We start from the raw sequence: 21,549 nt of genomic DNA on the forward strand, positions 1-21,549 counted from the left end.
TCTCACGAGATCTGATGGTTTTATTAAGAGGGTTTTTCCCCTTTTGCTTGGCACTTCTTCCTGCCATCATGTGAAGAACATGTTTGCTTCCCCTTCTGTCATGATGGTAAGTTTCCTAAAGCTTCCCTAGCTATGCTGAACTGTGAGTCAAATAAAACTCTTTTCTTTATAAATTACCATGTCTTGGGTATGTCTTAGCAGTGTGAGACCAGACTACTACAATGCGTAACACGTGTCAGGCTATTTTTACACATTTAGGCTATGCCAGTGAATGAAAGAAAAACCAACAAAATTCACTGCCCTGTGGAGCTTATATTTTAGAGGGAAGAAGCTTACTAACTTATATATTCTTAGAATTACAAAATGACAAAGACCCAACTGAAAGTTTCAGTTTGGCTGACTGACACACTCCTCATTCAGTTATTAAAATATACTTCACATATCAGAATGGTTACTTTTATAATACAAAAAAAAATGTAAAGTGTACTACAAAAGTGTAATTTCATTTGGCACCCATGTCAAGAAAAAGAATCTGAAATAATTATAAATTTCAAGTATAAAGAGAATAAAATGTGGCACACTAGCATATTAAGAGCAATGCACTGGATCAGGCATTCACTCTGCCACCATGCCCATGAGCAAGCTACAGTTTCAGGTAGCTTCTTTTCAGAGTCAGAAGACCTCCAAAATTCTTTATTTGGAGCATCCTGACAGATTCAAATATGCATAATACATCATTAACATTTGTGATGTATGTTAGTCAGACACACTGAAGAGACACATACCAGAAAACATTAGCTAGCTTTTACAGAGCAACTGCCAAAATTTAAAACATTTCAACATCCTCAAATTTAAGAGTCCCATTTCGCTTTCTGGCATAATAGGAAAGGCTCCTGTCTTATATCTGGGTAAAATGGACGATAAGTTCTAGCAATTTACAGTTATTCTTTAAATATATCAACACCATGATTGATGTCATAAAATGGTTGTACTTTAAGAAAATTTTAATACTAGCCAAAAAGTTTAGGCACTTAAAAGTGACCAATGACTGATTCTCCAGCAAAGTAGTATTCACTCTGGGAACAGGATTTACTACTGAAAGCAGGCATAAAAGCCCTTAAAATAAATCTGTTATCTGGAGGTAATCTATCACAATCCTCCATTTTTAAGCCTCATAACTATGGCTTCAGCTTTGCCTCCCAACAATGCAGAATGTTCACAAAATGTGAAACTCCATTTAAGTGAGTCTTTGAAGTGCAATGAAAATGGAAAGAGTAATGTGAAAAGCTAAACATAAATAGTAAATCACTACTGCTGACTTCCTTTATATAGTGACTAAAAGTGGTCACTTATTGTGTTAAATCCTATTACAATCAGCAATGTAAATGACAGAAATAGTTTATACAAATAATTAAAAAGTTACCAGTTTTTGTTTCCTTCATGAACCAAATTCCTACATGGTAATAAGAACTGGAATGGAATGATAAGCTCTTTTTCCTGCTCCTGAGGCTTATACGCTAATGGTAGATACACAAGTGCACATACAGTATGTATGCCTGGGAAATGACCAGTCTTTCTGAGGAAGCACCTGACTATACATAGCCTAAGATTTCAAGACTTTTCTTCTTTATATAAAAATAGTCAATAAATGTTACTGTTCTTACTATTATTATCCTGGAACAAGTTCAAACAGATTCTCAAGTTCACAAGGACATGTTCATCAATGGTAGTCACTGAAAAGCTTGACAAAAGAGCAGTGACGGGCTTACCAGCCCTATTTTTATTTACACAGATTATAAAGTGCCAACATTTACAACAATATGATGATGGCACACAAGTAGACCAAAAGAGAAGAAAAGTAAAATAAACATGAATTTGGTCTGTGACAACGGTGGGATCTCAAATCAATGGGGGAAAATATAGACTATTCCAAAAGTGGTAGTAGGACAACAGGGAGCCATCTGGAAAAAAGTAAAGTGGAATTTATACCAGGATCAACTACATAAGGATCAGAGCTTTCCACGGAAAAGCAATGAAACCACAGTAAGTATACAAGAAAACATGAGACATTCCTTTGCATGGGAACGTCATTTTTGGCTATGATTTAGAATATAGAAGCATTAAAAATTAAACTATATAAGAACACCACCAAAAAAAAAAAAAAAAAGTTCTGTATGACAGAGCACACCAAAAACAAAGTTAAAAGACGAAAGACAAACTAGGAAAAATGTTTGGAACTCACTAATTACAGAGACTATAAAGCTTACAAAGAACTCCAAGAAATCAACAAGCCAGCAGAAAAATGGGCAAATACTTTATAGAAAGGAAACACAAACTGCTCTTACAACAAAATGCTTACCCTTGCTCTCAGAAATTCAAATTGAACCTTCAATGTAATATATTTCACTTATCAGATCAGCAAACATCAGGTTTGATACTACATTGCCTGTGAGGCCATGATGAAACAATGATGATAAAAATAAGTACAAACACCTTAAGTATTTTGAAAACAACTCCTCCTTCTCCTCCTCCTCCTCATTATTATTATTATTATTTGAGATGGAGTCTTACCCTGTCACCCAGGCTGGAGTGCAGTAGCACGATACTGGCTCACCACAACCTCCACCTCCCAAGTTCAAGTGATTGTCCTGCTTCAGCCTCCTGAGTAGCTGGGATTACAGGCGCCCACCACCATGCCCGGCTAATTTTTGTATATTTAGTAGACATGGGGTTTCACCATTTTGGCCAGGCTGGTCTTGAACTCCTGACCTTATGATCCACCCGCCTCGGCCTCCCAAAGTGCTGGGATTACAGGCGTAGCCACCGTGCCTGGCCTCAAAATTATTTTTAAAACTGACAGAATTATAAATGCATTTACCCTATAAGCCAACAACCTCACTCTTCAAAAGGTATCATAAATATTTACCTATATAAAAGATCATTTGTACATGTTATTTAGTACAGATCTATCATCAATATGGGACTGGTTATAGAGTGTATCCATACAAAACAATTCTGTGCAGCTTTAAGAATGAGCAATGTTCTATAAACTAATATAAAAGAATCTCCTGTAAGATACACTGTTAATAAAAAGGTATGTATCCTTCTGTATAAGAAAGAAATAAGAACATTTGTATCTAGATAAAGAAAATCAGGAGGAGATTTAAACACTAATCTGAGAGATTATGTGTGAGGCCCCTGCCCTACCAAATTCGTGCTCAGTTCCTCCCTGCTCTACGCCATAAACAGGAACAACCATGGCTAAGTTCAGCAGAGGCCAGAAAGATGAGCACCAATTACTTTCTTAATATCTATTTGTTTCTCATTTGACTTAACATTTCATACTCAACTCTTTTCTGATTAACATAGTAAGCCTTGATATATGAATAAGCAAGTGGTCTGGGCAAGCAGGGAATATACTTAGAAACATTTAAGTCATACTCCAAACAGGTTTAAACAAAATTTCCTCTTTTTTTTGAGGGGGATTTTTACTGTAGGGGGATTCTCAAATCGCCCTACAGTAAACCAATGAATAGAGAAAGGCACTGTGATGGGAAAAGAAGCAAACAGTTTCAGAGCTCGAATTCCAGAACAAGAAAAGTCTCTAGATGGAATGGGTTTTGAAAGTGTTTCCTAATTACACTGGCCTAACTCCTTACTCATGAGAGACACGTGCTGAATATTCTCTAATGCTTCCTTGTCAGAATGGTAGATAACACAGGAACACTTCCAGAAGTTTAAATAATTTTGTTTCATGTCATTTGGGATGTTTAGGTTTCCATGGCAAATGCTGTGTGCCGTTTCAAGGTTAACTGAATACATCTCAGGAAGACTACAATCCTGGATCCTTTAAGTTCCTTTTCTGCAGGAAAAGTATGTGCCAACCTTATTAGCTTGAGTGAGCTTACAGTTATGTAAGCATCTCCCAACTCTGACCATTTTAACTACTACTCAGACATGGAGACAGAACACACATATGCTGTGCTTCAGATTATGGTGGAAAGGACAAGTCAGATACAAGCAAGCTCTATGAAGAAAGGAATGAATTGAACCTTGTATCTGTCTAAAGACAAGCACTGTTACATAATCCCGCCCCATGGTAAGCTAGCGTCCCACTAAAGGTGTAGCATGCCAAACCACTCAGATGGTCCCACTGCATATGGAGTTCCTACCAAAGATATCTGCCATCCCCTTTCCCTGTTAGATTCCTTTTTGATGCACACAGAATGGCTCTAAGTGGTCTCTCTAAAGCAGAACAGAGTTTGTAGGTCACTTGGAGTCCAAAATAGAACAGCTAGCCGTTTCTCTTGGCCTAGTGATCTAGATTCCAAATTTCAGAACCTAAGAAATTCTATCAAGGTTTAAACAAGGGAACCCTTTAGATAACCTGACATATATGGGATGGAGATATTTGTATCACCTAAAACTTTTTAGGCCTTCTCATTCCTTAGCATCTTCTCTTTAGCCCTTGGCAACTCTGAATATGAAAATAACCAAGGGCTAATTAAGACAAGAGGAAAAGCTCAGAGGATCTGAACGCAGGCAAATACATCCTTCTTTGGTCTTCGCAACTCTATGTTTTCTTGTCTTGTTAAGCCAGTGGCAACCCAGTTGTATGGGACAAATTTGGAATGTAATGTAAGCAAGGTGCTTTAACCATAGAACAGGAAGAATTTAAGCAGTAACTCACATAAAAAATAAATTGAAATAGCAGTCTTATTTGCTCAGCCCAAGTTCAGGTTTAAGATTGCAGGATCCTACGGGCAGGTCACAGAACTAGCTGCACAGAGCACTTAAGTCAGGAATTAACTACCACTGCTCTCACCCTATACTTAGAACTTTGCAAAGAAGAGTTAATTTAGGATTTTTAATGGTTAAGAATTTTTTTTTTTTTTTTTTTTTTTTTTTTGAGACGGAGTCTCGCTCTGTCGCCCGAGCTGGAGTGCAGTGGCCGGATCTCAGCTCACTGCAAGCTCCGCCTCCCGGGTTTACGCCATTCTCCTGCCTCAGCCTCCCGAGTAGCTGGGACTACAGGCGCCAGCCACCTCGCCCGGCTAGCTTTTTTTGTATTTTTTTAGTAGAGACAGGGTTTCACCGTGTTAGCCAGGATGGTCTCGAACTCCTGACCTCGTGATCCGCCCGTCTCGGCCTCCCAAAGTGCTGGGATTACAGGCTTGAGCCACCGCGCCCGGCCAATGGTTAAGAATTTTTAACCCATCTTGGTGTGGAAGAACTATTCTATATACCCAAATACTTAAAACAGGCATACTGCGATTCACAGATACTGCCTTTTTTTCTTCTTTTTTTTTAAACAAATTGAAGATTTCTGGCAACACTGTTTCAAGCAAGTCTATCAAGTCATTTTTCCAATAGCATGTGCTAACTACCTGTCTGTGCCATATTTTGCTAATTCTCACAATATTTCACACTTTTTCATTGTCATATGTTATGATGATTTGTGATTAGTGAACTTCGATGTTATTATTGTAACTGTTTTGAGGCACCACAAACTGCACCCATTTAAGACAGTAAACTTAACAAATGTGTTTTGATTGCTCCACTCACCAGCCCCTCCATCTCTCTCCCTCTCCTCAGGCTTCCCTACTTTGAGACACAACAATATTGAAACTAGGCTAATTAGTAACTCTACAATGGCTTCTAAGTGTTCAAGTGAAAAGAAGAGTAGTCACACATCTCTCACTTTAAATCAAAAGCTAAAAATGATAAAGCTTAGTGAGAAAGGCATGCCAAAGCTGAAAGAGGCCGAAGGCTAGGCCTCCTGGGGCAAACAGCCAAGCTGTGAATACAAAGTGCTACTCTGGTGAAAGCCGAAAAGCCTTATTACCGATATGGAGAAGGTTTTAATGGTCTGGATAGAAGATCAAACCAGCCACAAATTTCCATTGAGCCAAAGCCTAATCCAGAGAAAGTCCCTAAATCTCCTTTCAGGGGCTAATAGCTAGTGACTTTAAGTTAAAGCCAGTGCTCACTGGCCATTCCAAAAATCTTAGGGCCCTTAAGAATGATGCTAAATCTACTCTGCCTGTGCTCTGTAAATGAAACAAAGTCTGGATGACAGAACATCTGTTTAGAGCATGGTTTACTGAATATTTTAAGCCTGCTGTTGCGACCTACTGCTCAGAAAAAAGACTCTTTTCAAAATATTACTGCTCATTGACAATGTACATGGTCACCCAGAAGTTATGATGGAGATATACAAGGAGATTAATGCTGTTTTCATGCCTGGTAACAAAATTTCCATTCTGTGACCTATGGATCAAGGAGTTATTTAGACTTTCAAATCTTACTATTTAAGAAATACATTTTTTGTAAGGCTATAGCTGCCACAGATAGTGATTCCTCTGATGGATCTGGAAAAAGTAAACTGAAAACCTTCTGAAAAAGATTCATCATTCTAGGTGCCATTAAGAATAATCATGATTCATGGGAGGTGGTGAAAACATCAACATTAACAGGAATTCAGAAGAAGTTTACTCCAACCCTCGTGGATGACAATTTTGAGGGTTTCAAGCCTTCACTGAAGGAAGGAACTGTGGACGTGACAGAAATAAAAAGAGAACTAAAGTTAGAAGTGGAACCCAAACATGGGTCTGAATTGCTGTAATCTCATGATCAAACACGGATTAGGAGTTGCTTCTCATGGATGAGCAAAGAAAGTGGTTTCTTGAGAAGAAATCTGCTGAAGATGCTGTGAATGTTGAAATGACATGAAGAATTCAGAATATTACATAAACTTAGTTGATAAAGCAGCAGCAAGTTCTGACAGGACTGACTCCAATTTTGAAAGTTCTATTGTGGCTTAAATGCTATCAAACAGCGCTGCCTAGGGATCTTTTGTGAAAGGAATAGTCAATCTGTGGGGCAAACTTCATTGCTGTCTTAAGAAACTGCTGTAGTCACCCCAACCTTCAGCAACCACTACCCTGATTAGTCAGCAGCCATCAATAGCAACACAAGACTATCCACCAGAAAAAAAGATTATGATTCACTGAAGGCTCAGATGATTGAATTTTTTAGCAATAAAGCATTTATTAATTTAAGGTATGTACATTGGTTTTTAGATAGAATCTTATTATATATGTGATAGACTACAGTATTGTGTGAATAAAACTTTTATATGCACTGGAAAACCAAAAAAACTCATGAGACTCACTTTATTGTGATACTTGCTTTATTGCAGCGGTTTGAAACTGAACCTGCAATATCTCCGTGGTATGCCTGTACCCCCTGAAAAAAAATATCTAATATGAAATACACAACTATGTGAATATTGAGATGACACATAGGGAACATCTTGATGCAGCTACCTTGCCACATATTTCAGTAGCAAACCAGTGCCAAACATACTTTTAGGCACTAAATGACTTAATATATTCCAAATCTACTCCTTGGGGGCCACATACTGACAGTGATCACTGACATACTTATTTCTACAGTAACATTTAAAATGACTATGGAAGCAAAATTTCCCACAGTTCAAAGAAACAAGGGCAAATACGTATTTAAAGTGTCTGTATCTGGTATAGGGAAGAAAGTATTACACGGTGATATGATCTGGTTGTGTCCCCACCCAAATCTTATCTTGAATTGTTAACTCCCACACTTCTCACATGTCATGGGAGGAACCCAGTGGGAGGTGACTGAATTATGGGGGTGGGTCTTTCCTGTGCTGTTATTGTGATAGTGAATGAGTCTCACGAGATCTGATGGTTTTAAAAATGGGAGTTTTCCTGCACAAGCTCTTTTTCCCTGCCACCATCTATGTAAGACATGACTCGCTCTTCCTCAACTTTCACCTTCTGCCATGATTGTGAAGCTTCCCCAGCCATGAGGAACTTTTAAGTCCAATAGACCTCTTTTTTTGTAAATTGCTTAGTCTTGGTTATCTCTTTATCGGCAGCATGAAAATGGACTAATACACACAGCTATACAAAAGCTGCCTGTTAACTAAAGGCAGTATCAATATTATTGAACATTAAAAAAATACTAGTTTCAAGGTTGTTTGGGAGTCTTAAAGCAGTCTAATTATATCTTCATTAGAATCTTCCTTAGAAACACTAGTCAAAACACACTGTACCATGAAACAGATCAGTTAACTGAAATAAAGGTAAGACCAGGAAGTCCTATAGATACCTGGTTATAACCCTGATGCTCATCAAGTGCCCATTCTGCACAAGTTTTCGCGGAAAACTGGAGGAATTCTACAGTAAGAGCAATAAAAGTTTGGTACAGTAACTAGTGTATAAGTCCACTTCATTAATTATCCATAATAATTTATGTTAAATTGGAAATCTGTATTTGCATTAAAATATTAAATCCTCATCACTTAACAAAGGGATGATAAATATAGAACTTTTAAGGTTACAATGGAAACTGTCTTTCCATATTAAAGAGAAAAACCTCAAAAAGCCCAATTATTCTAAATTTAGAAACTAGTAATCTTTTTCTTTAGGTAGCAATTATAAATATTAACTATACTTAAAACTGCACATCTCACAAATGAATAGAAACAGGCTCCCTCAATTTTTTTTTCCACATGACAATTATGATTTAGTCAAAGGATACAACGTAGGAATTAGTGCCCAAACAAGCAACATTTTTAAAGAGCACCTAGTCTCAAGTCAATTTTTGTGATGTCAACTGCGTTTCATTAAAACACATAGCAAAAGAAACCTTTTCTCTCTGATCTGGAAGAAGAAAAACAGACTCTACTTTTCTACTACTACTCTACCCCAAATAAATCCTCCCTTCCTTAAGATAATGGATGTTTATGATTCAAGAGCCAAACATCTAATTTGATCATAGTTTAATAAGCAATTCCCATGAAATTAAAAATCGTAAGCAATTAATATAACCAATAAGCATAATAAGGATATCTTACAGCTGTGTGACATTTTATTGCGTTTGTAAACTTTTACATAAAATAGCTGCCTGTGCAATTTTTAGAGGGTCCAGCTATGATCAAATGTAGCTGGAATACTGCCACACAAGGTGTCTAGGGAATGAATCATAAGAGTTGTGTTTCTTAAAACAGGAAAAAAACAATCTATCTTCACTTTTTGAAGATGCATAAAAAATTAGTTTCTCACCTTCTGGTATTTCTGCCACCATTTATATGAACACTGGTCTTCCCTTGAGACAGGTTTTGAAGGAAATATCTGGCACTTATTGAGGGATTCTAACTGAACTGCAGACATGGTTGAAGGCAACACACATTCGGGAAGAATTTGCACTTTAGCTTGCTGGATTCTAAAATAAAGAGAACCAAGCATGGTATTCATTTCTAAAATCGACTAACTCAAACTATAAGTTTCTAAACAGTGATAATTTTAAATACTACGATTTTCCAAGTTTTATCTTTTAAACATTCATCAAATACTGATGTTAAGATATAGAAACTTTCAGAAAATAATTTTATTTCATAAATCATACCAAAGTTAAAACTAAAGATAGCCTAAGGTATGGATTTTCAATGTCACTGTGGAATGGAAAGGGAGATCTATACATTTCAGATAAATACAGAGTCTATAAATGAAACAGTTTTAAAAAACCAACATACAACTAACTACTGCTTGATACTTCTAATTTCTTAAACATTCTTTAGAACCCAAACTCTTCTATCCCCCCACTCCTTATGCTGCTTAACTCTTACATCTATCCTTTCCCATAAGTCATCTGAGTAGAGAAAGGAAGAGAAAAATCAAGAATGCATTTACATGGATGAATTAAAATAACACTAGAGAATTACACGCAATCTTTCTGTATGCATTCCTTTTCACATTCTTAAAAGTTTATCTGTACAGAGGATCAAACTATACATTAGATTCTTAAAAGTTATTTAACATGTCATAATAAAGTCTTTTCCAAAATGCTACTTAAGAATATCATAATTGCAAATATCTGATGAACTAGTGCAAACAGGAAGGTTGTACACATGAGCGATCTTCCTGTGAGGCGCTCTATCTCTTAGAGTGTAGCTTTTGAAATGTAGAATATGTAACTATATTCAAATGCTAGTATAAAACACTGTCAGACTGACAAAGTCAAATATATTCAAAGTCTCTGCTTTATTAGTTATACTTAAGACTTCTAAAGTAGTCTTTCATAATAACCCGTTTGACCACAAAATATTATGGATGAAATTCTGACATTTTACTTATTTATTAAAAGGAAAAATAGCTGAGTGTGTTAGAAAGTATCTAGGTTTAATTTAATGATAATAGTAGACTCACTCTACCAACTTTACTTCCTTCCTGCAAACTCATTAGAAATACTCAAAAAAATTGTCTACATGATTTGGGAAAATGTTACAAAATTTTACTATAGTCAAACTATGGTCAAGTGATCTTATGTTACTAGAGCTCATTAGAAACAAAATCTCAATTTCCTTCACCTGATTCATGAACACAAATAACTTGTTAATTATATTATGAAGATAAAAGTATATACCATCCTATGGAAATTTTTAGAAATCTGATTCTTCTTTAAGGTTATAGGAAACTGAATTAAGAATTTTGCTTTACCAAACTATTGTATAAGATTTGATTATGATAAAAACAGTAACATTATTGATCCCATGGCTTACAGATCATGTTAATAGTCTGCAGTACAAGCTGTTTGAATTGCCTTGAAGGATGAAAGAATGCTCTCCTTTACCTGGTTAAACATGGCCAGGATCCACTGCATACGCAGTGGCTGGTTCTCCCAGCAGCTGAGTTTTGTTTTTAACATAAGCTACTTTTTTTTCTTTCCAACCTGTTTATCAGAGTTGTTTTGTGATTACAGCAACATAATTTATATAAATGTTATAAAAACCAGTGAAATATGAGTACAACAATAAAATTGCTTCAAGGAACATTAAGTTGAGACATAAAAAAACTGCTTTCAACTTAGGTACATGTAACTTTAATAGGAAAAAAAACCACACAAACCTGGAAAATTTCTGCACTCAAAGTGCCTTGTGACTATCTTTAGAATCCCTCATTAAAGAAAAATTAGCAGTATAAACTGCGGATAATATACAATGAAAGTGCTAGAAAGTCTACAGTCATCTCCAGTCTGCAGACCTGCTTCAATTAAAAGATGTTGGTCTCTCCAAATGAAAAATGAATGAATTTATACATTTTAAGTTAAAATAAAATGTTTAAGCTATATATGCGTAACATTTTGTGATTTCCAGCTTCAACTAACTTTTTGACTAACAATTACTGGTCTCAGTCATGACAGGTAAGAGATCTTCTCTTGTGATGCCAACAGGATGTCAATCCCCTCCTCCTCTCTACATGCTAAGTAGTAGGAACTTCTGCAGAGTCCTGTATCAATGAGACCTGTGTTTTTACTAAAAAGAAATTTCTATGTGTTCAGAAGATGCCCCTCCTGCCGCCCCGCCCCCCACGACTCTGGTTGTTGTATACTTTTTTTTGTTTTTTTGAGGTGGAGTCTTACTCTGTTGGCCAGGCTGGAGTGCAGTGGTACAATCTGCTCACTACAACCTCTGCCTCCCAGGTTCAAGTGATCCTCATGACTCAGCCTCCCGAGTAGCTGGAATTACAGGCACCAAGCCCAGCTAATTTTTTATTTTTAGTAGTGATGGGGCTTCACCATGTTGGTCAGGCTGGTCTTGAACTCCTGGCTGTAAGTGATTCACATACCTTGGCCTTCCAGAGTGCTGAGATTACAGGTATGAGTCACCACACCTGGCCTCTGTGGTGTACTTTCAATAAATGAAGTGTCATTTAGGTAAAAGACAAATGGATATTTTTATTTTTAAATTTTTTTTAGTTTTCTATATGCTTATTTCTCTAAGAAAAACAAATGAATATTAAATATTTTACTGGAGAAAGGGAAGGTGGCTTGAGTTTCAAATGTGCTATGAAGAAATTCTGGTATAAGGGGAAGGAGTACCAGTTCGGAAGTCAGGGGACCTAGAACCAATCAGGTCTGTGGCTTATTTGCTGTTTAGGCAAATTACTTAACCTCTCTAGTACTTGGCATTCTGATATAGAAAAAGAGGAGACTGCACTAAATCATCTCCAGAATTTCTTTCATTTCACCACTTCCAGTGAAGGTGGTTACAGGGCCAGAGAAGTAGTGGAGCCAAGAGAAATCTCATTCCACAGAGGCCTTTTAAATGAAGACAGACATACCCTTAAGCGAGACCTTAATAACGGGTCTACAGAATACTAGAGAGAATGTGTCCTTTCCAAGTCTTATCCGCCTGTATCAGTTTGAGAGTAATCTTTTTTTTTCCTTTGAGATGGAGTTTCCCTCTTGTTGCCCAGGCTGGAGTGCAGTGGCGCAATCCTGGCTCACCGCAACCTCTCCCTCCCAGGTTCAAGCGATTCTCCTGCCTCAGCCTCCCAAGTAGCTGGGATTACAGACATGCGCCACCATGCCCGGCTAACTTTGTATTTTTAGTAGAGACGGGGTTCCTCCATGTTGGTCAAGCTGATCTCGAACTCCTGAGTTCAGGTGATCATCCTGCCTTGGCTTCCCAAAATGCTGGGATTACAGGCATGAGCCACTGCATGCGGCCTGATGTTAATCTTTACTAGAGTCAAGCATTCATTCCTTGTCTTGTTTTCAGAGTTAACGATATACTGCCATCTTGTGTTCAATAGTTTTTCCACAATCAAAACTCACTAATGTCAAGACAGTCTGAGAAATACACTTTTCCCCAAGTCAGTTTTCCTTTATGGTTTCTAGAATAGTATTCACAATCGAAACTGTATGAAGAAGTACTTTAAAAATGGAACTGTTAGCAAAATCCACAGTAACAAAACAGTTTGCTAATTATCATAATGCAGACCACCCCCAGGAAATCATTCTTTCATTCATTTATATAACATTTACGGTCCTAAATGTAAAACATAAATAAGTCTTGGTCATCGTTCTTAAGCAGGTTATCTATCGAGGGAGACGGGCATATAATCCTGTCAGGACAGTGCAATGTGGTAAGACTATCAAAGTGTGCACAATGAATGTTCTGAGGAAGTACCTGGAGAGAACTAAACACCCTAAGAGCTCTGGCAATCCCATCTCACATTCCTCTAGGCTCTCTTTAGCTCCAAGGAGCTGTCTGACATGTCAACATTTCCATAATTCAAAAATATATCGGAATGCCCACCATGTGAACAAAACAGACAAAACGTTCCTACCCTCATGCTGTTCATATTCTTTTTTCAGTCTTAATCCCCCACCCCACCAAATAAAAACCCCAAAATACTCAGAACTTCCATATGTTCAGAAGATACTACCTGGGCAACACAGAGGTCTGATGAGATTTTCAACTCTGGGTATAAATTGGAAACCAGCTCACTAGTACTTGTATTGTGTACCAGGACTGTGTATCTGTAAGACCTCAGAGGTGATGTGCCACCTCTGTTGAGAAGCACTCCCTTAAGAGATAATATCCAATGATCAAGGCAAATGCTTCGTTTCCTTTTTAAAAGAGGATAAAATAAGATAAACTGGACTTTTCTGTGTCTGTTTTAATGTGCATCCCTTGAATTTGTGCAAAACCCAGCCATTACAGCTATGTCAAAATGAATAACTGCTGAAATAGCACACTCAGGGAATTTCTAAATGTCACAAGGCACATAGACTACAAGTATTTATTGATCACTTATTATGTAAATAGCATTTCTGGGTGATATAAAATTCACACTGGAGAAGGACACTAAATATAAATGGCTTTTATAGCTCAGATGGAGCAGTTGGCAGATGTAACCTGTGTGGCTTTCAAACATCATAGCAATGCTACAAAAACCACAGCTGTCCTGGTGAGCACACAAACAGCTCACAAGCCTCTGGTCTCCCTATCCTCTTATGTTCTGAGAGGCCTTCAATCCTAAAGAAGCCAAGTCCCAAACAGCACCTCCCTTTGGATCTACATTACTATTCTCAAACCTGGAGCGACATTAGAATCACCTGAAAATCATTTTTAAAAGCTGCTGCAGCCTCATCACTCTCTGGAGATGGGAGATGAGGTTGAAACTCAAGCTTCTATCGTTTTAAAAGCTTCCCAGGTGATTCTGATGCATAGCAAGGTTGGAAACCACTGGGCTATACCTTAGAAGGGAAAGAGAACAACTAGTTAAAAGTTACAAAATCTGAAAGGTCAGTAGAATAGAAAAAGTACAAGAAAACTATTTCATTATAAAACATTCACAGAGCATTAAGGTATATGTTATTTCTTACCCATCTGACTGTGTTCTTAGCTCAAGGACTTTGAACCTTTGTCTTCCAATTGCTTTCACTTTCACTATCTCAATTCCAAAATCCTGTTCTTCTCGATAGGCATATATCTCTGCTGTTGTTCCAAACTGTGCTTCCCTTTCCTGTATATTGCTTCCAAGACAATTTTAAAAGGAAAGAATTTTGAAGATTTGAGTTTTAAATATATGCAAAGTATGCAAAAGCAATACATATAGGTAAACAATTTATAGAATCAACCCTTACTACAAAGCTAGTATTTATTTATTTATTTGTTTGAGACGCAGTGTGGCTGCGTTACCCAGACTAGAGTGCAGTGGCATCTCAGCTTGCTGCAACCTCTGCCTCCCAGTTTCAAGTGATTCTCCTGCCCCAGCCACCTGAGTAGCTGGGATTACAGGCACACACCACCACGCCTAATTTTTGTTATTTTAGTAGAGACGGGGTTTCACCATGTTCGTCAGGCTGGTCTCAAACTCCCAACGTCAGGTGATCCACCCGCCTCGGCCTCCCAAAGTGCTCGGAGTATAGGCGTGAGCTACTGTGCCCGGCCAATTTTATTTATTTTTAAATCACATGGGGGATTATAGAAGGAGGATTCAGGAAGTACAATTAGAGAACTTTAGGAAAAGAATAGATTTCTAGTCACTGAAAATAATTCAGAACTTACAGGGGTTTAAACTCATTTCCCAAACCAAACATTCTTTCACTCTGTCAAATGACTTATTTCTGCTGCTTACTGGCAGCACTGTACTGGGGTGGGATCTTCCTGTATTTCCTGCCTCTACTGCAGATTTCCTTTATTTGCCACAAGATACTTAACATTCAGCTTCAATTTAAAGGGTACAACCTATGAATTTTGAGAGACAGGAAAGAAAAGACCATTCTTTTGGAAAAGTAATCCTTTAGGTTAAAATAAAAAAGCACTATTTCTCTTTAATAAAGACAGTTATTGAAACCAAGATTCCAGAAATGTTTTTCATCAAATATAAATGGTTAAAAATTTTTCAAATACCAGAAAGTTAAACTGTGTATGAAGGTGTAGAGCTGAGTTAGATGGTAATTAAATGAACAAAAATACTCCGAATTGCACTATGAAACTTCTACTTAACCAAACTCCTAACCTCACATTCTTACCCAACCTCTCCTGTATATGCAAAATAACAGCCTGCTTTGGCTTCAACAATGACCACCGCAATTACCCATGAGAGGAAATGTATTAAGCAAATGGACTCTAATATTTTACCTGTATGCAAGAACAGCAAAGGTTCTATCTTTCTGAATTAAATTCCGCACCATACTGACTTCTTGAGGGTGAAAAAGCTGAAGAGGCAATGTCTGTCCGGGAATCAGGATCATCATCACCTGTGGCAGAACTGGAATCACCTGACAGCTGTCATCATCGTGCAAAGTCCTGCCATGAAATTCTTCCATATCAGCGCCTAGGTACTATTTAAGAACATATATAGGTACAGTGTCATGATCGATATGTAATAAAAATATAAGCTCAACAGACTAAAGAGCAAATCACATTAAAAGAAATACAGGCCAGGCACAGTGGCTCACACCTGCAATCCCAGGACTTTGGGAGGCTGAGGTGGGCAGATCACCTGAGGTCAGGAGTTCAAGACCAACCTGGCCAACATGGTGAAACCCTGTTGCTACTAAAACTACAAAAATTAGTTGGGTGTGGTGGTGGACGCCTGTAATCCTAGCTACTCAGGAGGCTGAGGCAGGGGAATCACTTGAACCCAGGAGGTGGAGGCTGCAGTGAGCCGAGATTGTGCCACTGCAGTCACTCGAGCTTGGGTGACAGAGCAACACTCTGTCTCAAAAAAAAAAAAAAAATACAAATGGGGTTACAAATAATAAATGTGGTATATAAGCATCCCATGTGAAAATATAATTTTTAATCTAACTAACTCTTAGAAGAATTTCTAATCTTTTATGAAGAATATCTCACAAACACAGAAATTCAAGAATTTTTTTAATACAAAGTATTTTATTTTTACCAAGATAAGAAATATCTCTTATGTCCAAATATCACAAACAGCAAGTAAAAAATGTATGTTCAGTAACACTCTAGTACCTAGAAGTACAGAGAAGTATTTAATAGCTCAATTACTAGAAAGACTATAAAGAGCAACAATTCTTCAAACAATTCCACCACAACATAGTATTAAACTTCTTCAAAATTATAGTTAAATGTTTATCTACTGGCAAATAGCCCATGTCCTCATCCACAATTTCTGATATCTAGTAATACAAATATCAGTCACTTGTTTTTATGAACTTTTATCTACATTTAAATGTGTATCTATTAGATCTATCACTAAATTACATACTGTATGTGATGTTGGCAGACTGGTGTCAAAATTTATGATGTTTGGTTTTTTGGCTTCTTTACTATCCTGGTCTTCAACTTCCATTTCATCTTCTTCCTCACTCTCTGCTGTAAGAGTAGAATATTGTAAGAAAAAAAAAATGAATGAAAACCTTTCAAACACATAATCCCTTCTTCAAAAAAGGGGTACTTCTAAAACCACATGCATTTGGTAAACTCTACAGTACTGTGAAGAGGCAGTCAGAGGGCTGGGGTCTATGCTGGGCTCTGTCAGTAGCTATTTTTTTTTTTTTTAAGTCAACTGTGAATTTTAGAATAGTTTAACATTTATAGAGAAGTTGCAAAGATAATACAGAGTGCTCCTGTATGTCACACATCTTTTTCCCCTATAGTTAATTTATATCAGTATGGTACATTTGCCACAATGAAGGAATCAGTCTTGGTACATTACTATAACTAAACTTCACATTTTATTTGGATCCCCTTAGTTTTTATCTAATCTTTTTGTGTTCCAGGATCCCACATTACATTTAGTTATCATGTCTCCCTACCCTCCTCTGGGCTAGTGTGGTTTTCAGACTTTGCTTGTTTCTGAGTTTTGAGGAGTACTGGTCAGGTATTTTGAAGAGCATCCCTCAACTGGGTTTTGTTTGATGTAATTCCCACGATTAGACTGAGGATATGTGTTTTAGGGAGGAAAAAGTGAAGCGTTGTTATCTTTTGTTTTTTAGAAATGGGGTCTGTCACCAATGTGCTGTTTTTATTACATATCAAGCCTACATATTATGAATTATTCCTGCTGTTAACCTTGATCACCTGGCTAAAGCAGTATGTGTCAGGTTTTCCCACTATAAAGTTCCTTTCCCCCTTCTTTTCACATTTTACTTTGGAAGCAAATCACTAGGTGTAGCCTCCACTTAAGCGGTGATGAGTTATGCTCCACTCTCTTGAAAGGGAAATACCTATATACGTTATTTAAAATTCTTCTATATGGGAGATTTTTCTCTTCTCCCTCACCAGAAACTAATTTTAACACCTTAGACAACTCATTCTGCCCAATTAAATTTTAGTTTCCTCATCTGCAAAATGATAGGCTTAAACACGTCAACCTCTAACGTTTTCTCAAACTCTCAACTTCAAAGAGTTCCTACATAAGTAAGAAAAGAAACCAAAGCAGGCAAGATCCGTTAATTAAAACAGAGAAAGATAATCTGACAGGAAGAATTTCACAGCATTTTTCTAGTGATAACATTTCCCTGGCTGTCACTACATTATTTTAAAGTGAAGGCCAGGTGTGGTGGCTCATACCTGTAATCCCAGCACTTTGGGAGGACGAGGCAGGCAGATCACTTGAGGTCAGGAGTTCAAGACCAGCCTGGCCAACATGTTGAAACCCCATCTCTACTAAAAACACAAAAATTAGCCGAGTGTGGTCAGAGGTGCCTGTAATCCCAGTTACTGGGGAGGCTGAGGCAGGAGAATTGCTGGAACCCAAGAGGCGGAGGTTGCAGTGAGCTGAGATTGTGCTACTGCACTCCAGCCTGGGTGACAGAGCAAGATTCCATCTCAAAAGAAAAAAACAAAGAAATTTTTGCAATCATTTTCATACTATTTTGCTTAGTAATTTTAAATTTAAAAATAAAGCTGCATGAAGCATAAAACATTTTAGAAGAACGTCTTAGAAAACTAGATGTTACCAATGACAGCAAAGAAAATTAGAAAATACTACACAATACAAATGCTATTATACTAACTGTGAGTCTGTCCTTTTCATACAAACTATGAGTAAATTTCCTATCCTAGACCAGTGATTCTCAACCACAGGTGATTGTGCCCCTCAGGGGATATTGGTTGTAATAACTAAGGGAGTCTGACTGGCATCTAGTGGGTAGAGGCCAAGGATGCAGCTAAATATCCTACAATGCAAAAGACAATCCCACCCAAAGAATTCTCCAGCCCAAAAGTCAAGTGCTGAGGTTGGGAAACCCTGGCCTAGACTAACAATAAAGAATTACTGAATCTCATTTCTCACCTCCCAGTTCCTGTATTTTTAAACGCCCCAAATAAACTTCTAAATCAATAAAATATCAATACAAAATAATCATTTTTTTCCTTTACATATCATTATTTAAGTCAAACCACCTGTAGCCAGGTCCCTGACAGAAAATAAAAATGTTTTTCAATATGGTAACTGCCTTGGACTTTCTATTTATTGTTACAATTTCCCAGATAAAAAACTTTGTCAAAAACAGAATTACTTCAACTTATATGTAAACAGTCAATGGTCTAACACTTCATACAAATTTTCCTTGGAACATGTAAGTTTCACCAAGAGATAAAAGAGAGCAATCTAAATGGATGAGAAAAATATTCTGTATCAAATTCTTTGTATTTCCAATGCTGACAGCATGGCTATCACTTGGCATGCAGCACGATCCACTTTATTGCTCTACTACAGAAAGTTTAAAAGATAAACTATTAACTCAAAGGCTGGAATTAATATTGCTAAAAATTTACATTTTAACTCTTCTTACTCCTAGTCTCTAAATAATTTCTTTAGTAACATTTTTCATAAATATGGCTAAAACCCACTTTCCCCTACTCAGTTATGTTTATTGTTTCATTTGCCTAGGATAAATTCTTCACATCTCAACTATAAAGCTTTTTGTTGGAACTTACTCTTCAGAACTTACTCTTCAGAACAACTCGTACTACATGGAATTATGGAAAGTCCAATGTTTTTCTACAAATAAAATATACATAATTTGGAAAGGCATTATTGCTCTATCTACATCATCTCTGGGCCCTCTCCCGATATTTTTCTGAAACACACACACACACACACAAACACGCTGACTGTTCAGAGCTATCACAGTGAAGTCTGATGACTCATCTCATGCAGAGGCACCATGTGAATGCCGACAGAACGTCAGTATCCTTCCTCTTCTATTTACCATTCTCCCTGAAACACCGGATTTGGCACAGAGAGCAGGGCTAATGTCTCTGAAAAAACAGCTCAGCTTTCCATCAAAGGCTGGCACACTTACTTACCCTTGTGTCAATTCAGCTAGGATGGCTTCAAGAACAACCACTGACTACGGTTTACTTTTACAGAAACGTTCTCTCCTATATGGTGGGCGTGCACTCAGTCTCTTCCATGCTGCTACTAGTGGACAAATTAATCTTCCAAGCATAGATTTCCTTAGGCAATTACCTGAAACCGAAAACTGTTTCTTGGCAATCCACGGGAAAAACCCCAAACTCACTGGCAAGAGATGCCAGTTTCCCAGCAACTTAAACCCAGTCTACCTCCTAGGCCTATGTTCCACAACCATATCCTAAGTATGTGCTTTTGGATGTCTCCTGATCTACCTCGAAAGGCTTTTTCCCAACTCCGCTGACCCTTGAACAATTTCTGCCTCTGAAGAACCACAATAGCATTCATTTATCTGGCCCTAAATCAACTGCCTCGGCAGTTAATTTATGTTTAGTTATATTCTCAGCAGCCCCGCCTAGACAGTAAACCTCAAATACCAGATTGTGTATTATCTCTCGTTTCATCTCCACAACACCTAACATACTTGATTAACGAAGGGACTCAGTTAATAGTCTCAAGTTTGGATGATACGCCCTTTGGAAAGCATCTCTTGAAAGGCATTGCATGAGAAGTTCATACAATATTCCATGCCTTTTTTTTTTTCTGTTCAGTATTTCAACACAAGGCCAAAGTCTAAACATTTCACACAACATACAGGAAAAAGAAAAACTATCTCTGATAAAGCATAATCGTACATGTCTGAGAAAAACAGACCAACAGTAAGAAAAACAAAATAGAGAAGGGATTTAGGGATATAATGACAGACATACCCGGGATGGAATCCTAACTCTGCTGTGTGACCTTGCGCAAGTCACTGAACTAATCTGCAATCCAATACTCGCTTATCAATTCGGAAACTGAAAAGTGATGTGGAAAGGATTAAAAGGCGAAATGCAGGCAAAGCGTTAACTGCAAGGCTCCTAACACGGTTAGTGCTTAGTACATGTTAGCTATCACTCTTATTAAAAGGAAGGAAACCAGCAAAAGTAACAGCTGTGAATCTGACCCGGCCCTCTAGTTCCAGAGCATTTCCTAGGACCTACACTCAGGACACAGGGAGGATGGAGAGGATGAGTTTCCTGTTCTTAAGAGCAAATGTCCCCCGACACCCTGGCTCACGGCTCGGGACAACAGAGCAGCGAAGAAGGTGCCGCGACTCCATCGCTGGCCAAGGGCCGACGTGAAGCAGCCTCCCGGTGCGGCCCTGCTGGGCTGGCTGGCCAGTCTCGGCGCCCCCACACCCGCCTCCCAGGCCCAGCTGCACTGTTAGCGGCTCCGGGCCTCGCCGCACTCCCGACTACAGGGAACTACTCCAGGCGGTTACCAGGCAAGAGCGGCAGGTGATTGCCCATGTTGTGCGCAGCGTCCTGCTGATCTCCTTCGCCGGCCATGTCTGTTTACCCGCAAAGGAGGCTGGGACAGGGCGGTGCCGGAGACTCCGGGGGAGGGTCCGCGTCTCGCCGCTGCCGCGCACCGGGGCCACAGCGCCCCCTGGCGGCCCCAGAGGAGCAGACGGCTGCGCGTACCCGGGCTGGGAGTGATGCCCTAGGCGGGAGGGACAATTACAGGCCTGCGCTCCGCACCGGGGACAGAACGCTGTCCCCCGCCATCCACGGCTGAGTGCTCCGCGTACACGCTGCAGAGCCCTCACCTTGTTCCAGCCTTTAGCATGACTTATTTAATCGTGCTATTTTGCATATGGAGAAACTGAGGCTGAGAGCCTTTAGTCTCCACCTTGTTTTTAAACGAAGAGGGTAGGGAGTAAATAGAAACCTGTTCATGCAGCATTAGTTTCAATTCTTAAAATATGAAGCATATATAAAATAAGCATATATGTGAAGGCTGGGGAAATCCATCAGTTATTCCGAGGGTG

At 38.4% G+C, this 21,549-nt stretch overlaps 1 protein-coding gene across 1 annotated transcript in view; it reads right to left on the reverse strand.

Moving 5' to 3' along the window:
- The window catches only part of CRBN (cereblon), a 30,087-nt gene extending 8,990 nt beyond the window's left edge, over positions 1-21,097 (reverse strand). Inside the window, exons 1-5 of the mRNA XM_033210486.1 lie at positions 21,001-21,097; positions 16,581-16,687; positions 15,482-15,684; positions 14,221-14,370; positions 9,111-9,270 (exon numbers count right to left, since the gene is read on the reverse strand). Coding sequence (XP_033066377.1) covers positions 9,111-9,270; positions 14,221-14,370; positions 15,482-15,684; positions 16,581-16,687; positions 21,001-21,067 — 687 coding nt within the window. The 5' untranslated portion in view covers positions 21,068-21,097. The remainder of the gene's footprint in view (positions 1-9,110; positions 9,271-14,220; positions 14,371-15,481; positions 15,685-16,580; positions 16,688-21,000) is intronic.
- Positions 21,098-21,549: the final 452 nt, after the last annotated feature.

Source organism: Trachypithecus francoisi, unplaced genomic scaffold (genome assembly GCF_009764315.1).
Source record: "Trachypithecus francoisi isolate TF-2019V2 unplaced genomic scaffold, Tfra_2.0 Lachesis_group0, whole genome shotgun sequence".
Taxonomy (NCBI): Eukaryota; Metazoa; Chordata; class Mammalia; order Primates; family Cercopithecidae; genus Trachypithecus; species Trachypithecus francoisi.